Raw genomic sequence first — 2,351 nt, forward strand, 5'->3', positions numbered from 1 at the left:
GCCACGCTTGTCCCTGCAGCTGTCCCAAGCTAGCCAGCACAGGGTTGTGGGTGATCGCCGTCTCTCTGCAGGCGTCCCCACGGTGTGCACAGCTGCGTGGACTGTGGCCAGGCTCTTTGTAGAGGACACAGGGTGAGTGCCGTCCCCGCGCAGTGAGGTCCTCCGGCATCCAGCTGTTCCGTGCAGGCCGGAGCCACAGCCGCCACGTCAGACCCCTGTTGCGGGGTTTTCGTGGGACTGCCCCGCCCCTCCCGGCTTCTGCGGCTGCGCCAGGGTTTCTGTCCCCGTCAGTAGTCTGTCCTGTGGAGAATGAAACAGCGACCGCTAGACAGGGACCGAGGCCCTTGCGGCCTCTAAGCCGGCGCGACTGTGCCGCTGGTGCAGTGTGGGCGTCGGGGGCACCGTGGCCCACGCGAGGCGGCCCAGCAGAGGGGCCCGTGGCGTCCGGCAGCGCGGTCAGGGGTGAGGCCGTGGGCGGTGGCCTCCGGTGACGTGGTCCGTAGAGCCAGCGGCAATGTGCTTTTCGTCCTCTTCCCGACAGCTGCTGGGACAGCAACGAACACAGTGGCCCCTGGTGGGTGATACGAATTCCGATTCTCTTTTCTATCGCGGTAAGTGGCGTCCACGCTGGGCAGCATGCAGGCCACATCCCGTGGGAAAAGGGGGCTGCTCTGCTGGGCCTTCGGAGAGGCGACCGGGAGGGGGCAGAGCCGGAGCCCGTGCTGTCCTGGGGGGCGGCGCGTCCAACAGGCACAGTTAGGCTGACCGAGAGGCCACGTGCGGGCTGCTGGGTCCGTCTGCGCGTTTCGCATCTCAGAGTGAATTCATTCACTTGCTGCCGCAGCCTGCACGCCGCGGGGCCCGGCCGGGGCGCAGCCAGGCTGGCAGGGCTGCGGCCTCTTCAGACCGCAGGGCCCGGCCCCGTCCTCGTTGGGGCTGGGCGCCAGACACCCGACCACACCCCGTCTCCCCGCGCAGGTCAATTTTGTCCTTTTCATCAGCATTGTACGAATTTTGCTGCAGAAGTTGACGTCCCCAGATATCGGGGGCAACGAGCAGTCACAGTACAAGTGAGTGTGTTTCCGTGGGTGCTGAGCCGGCCTCACTGACCGCAGGCCTGGGAACCAAGAGCAGGGGACGGAGCAAGGGTGGCCGGGCAGGGACCGGGCGCCAGGCCTGGGGTCCTGGGTCGGCGCTCCCAGCAGTGGCCGGAGTTCATGCGGTGCGGGGGCGGCGGAGGCAGTGACTCGGGCACGGGTGTCCTTCATCGGGCGTGCGGTCCCGCAGACAGCCGGCTTGTTGAGCTGAGACGTGTGGGATCCAGAACGGGGTCACTGCAGGACCCACAAGTGGACCCGCTGCAGCCAGGCCCATTTCCTGTCCTGATGTAAAGCTTGCCTCTGCCCTTCAGACGCTGGCGACGGGTCCAGCCACAATACCCAGCGAGAGCTGGCCTCAGACCAGGCTGTGGCTGGCGAGCTTGTCGGAGTTTCTTGCAGGAATCCGCTGCGCAGTGAGGTGGCACGGTCCTTACTGCACGTGCACTTTCTGCCCGTGTTGGGGGTTGCCTAAACCCCCGAGAAACGGGGCCAGCCTGCTGAGGCCCTGGGCTCGTGCGGTCGGCATGCTCAGCTGTGTCCTCCCCCTGGTGCAGGAGGCTGACCAAGTCCACCCTGCTGCTCATCCCCCTGTTCGGGGTCCACTACGTGGTCTTTGCCGTGGTTCCCATGGGCATCTCCTCCAAGTACCAGCTCACGTTTGAGCTGTGTGTCGGGTCCTTCCAGGTACGTGCGGGTGGGGCTGGCCGTCCCCGCGGGCGCGAGCGGCCTCCGATGACCCTTTCTCGCCCGCAGGGGCTGGTGGTGGCAATTCTCTACTGCTTCCTGAACAGTGAAGTAAGTTCTCGTCACGCCTCGGGAACCACGCACACATAAGCAGTTTGGGAGGGAGTCCCCAAACTGCACCTGGCCAACACTGAGAGCCCATCTTCCGCAGGCCAGCCCCCCACCTCCCACACCGTCTGCTCAGGAAGGCTCCAGCGGTGGGCACACGGTCACCCATGTGCTCCCCCGCAGGGCGAGAGCCCCAGGGCGGGGGGGCAGGGGTGCCGGTGGCCCCTCTGTGGCCCTGTCACCCGTCTCCCCGTGCCATCGTGTCACCGAGCGACGGTTGCCTTTCCCGCGCTGCGTGGCCCACGCCTGGCCAGCCCTCCGTTTCACGCCCTCGCTGGTCAGGGGCCATCCTGCCTGTCAGTCCAGATGCTCTTCCCGCCGAGTCCCAAGCACCCTGTGCCACCCAGCACCGGCAGTGAGAGTTCCGGGGACTCGTGTCCAGCAAAGTGAGCAGGGAGC

General features: G+C 66.5%; 1 protein-coding gene across 1 annotated transcript in view; it reads left to right on the top strand.

Annotated features, from left to right (window-relative positions):
• VIPR2 (vasoactive intestinal peptide receptor 2) overlaps positions 1–2,351 on the top strand; it is a 40,585-nt gene that overhangs the window by 30,123 nt on the left and 8,111 nt on the right. The window contains exons 9-13 of the mRNA XM_015587633.2: positions 72–132; positions 542–611; positions 979–1,070; positions 1,655–1,784; positions 1,854–1,895. Of these exons, the coding sequence (XP_015443119.1) occupies positions 72–132; positions 542–611; positions 979–1,070; positions 1,655–1,784; positions 1,854–1,895 (395 nt within the window). The remainder of the gene's footprint in view (positions 1–71; positions 133–541; positions 612–978; positions 1,071–1,654; positions 1,785–1,853; positions 1,896–2,351) is intronic.

Source organism: Pteropus alecto, unplaced genomic scaffold (assembly GCF_000325575.1).
Source record: "Pteropus alecto unplaced genomic scaffold, ASM32557v1 scaffold320, whole genome shotgun sequence".
NCBI lineage: Eukaryota > Metazoa > Chordata > Mammalia > Chiroptera > Pteropodidae > Pteropus > Pteropus alecto.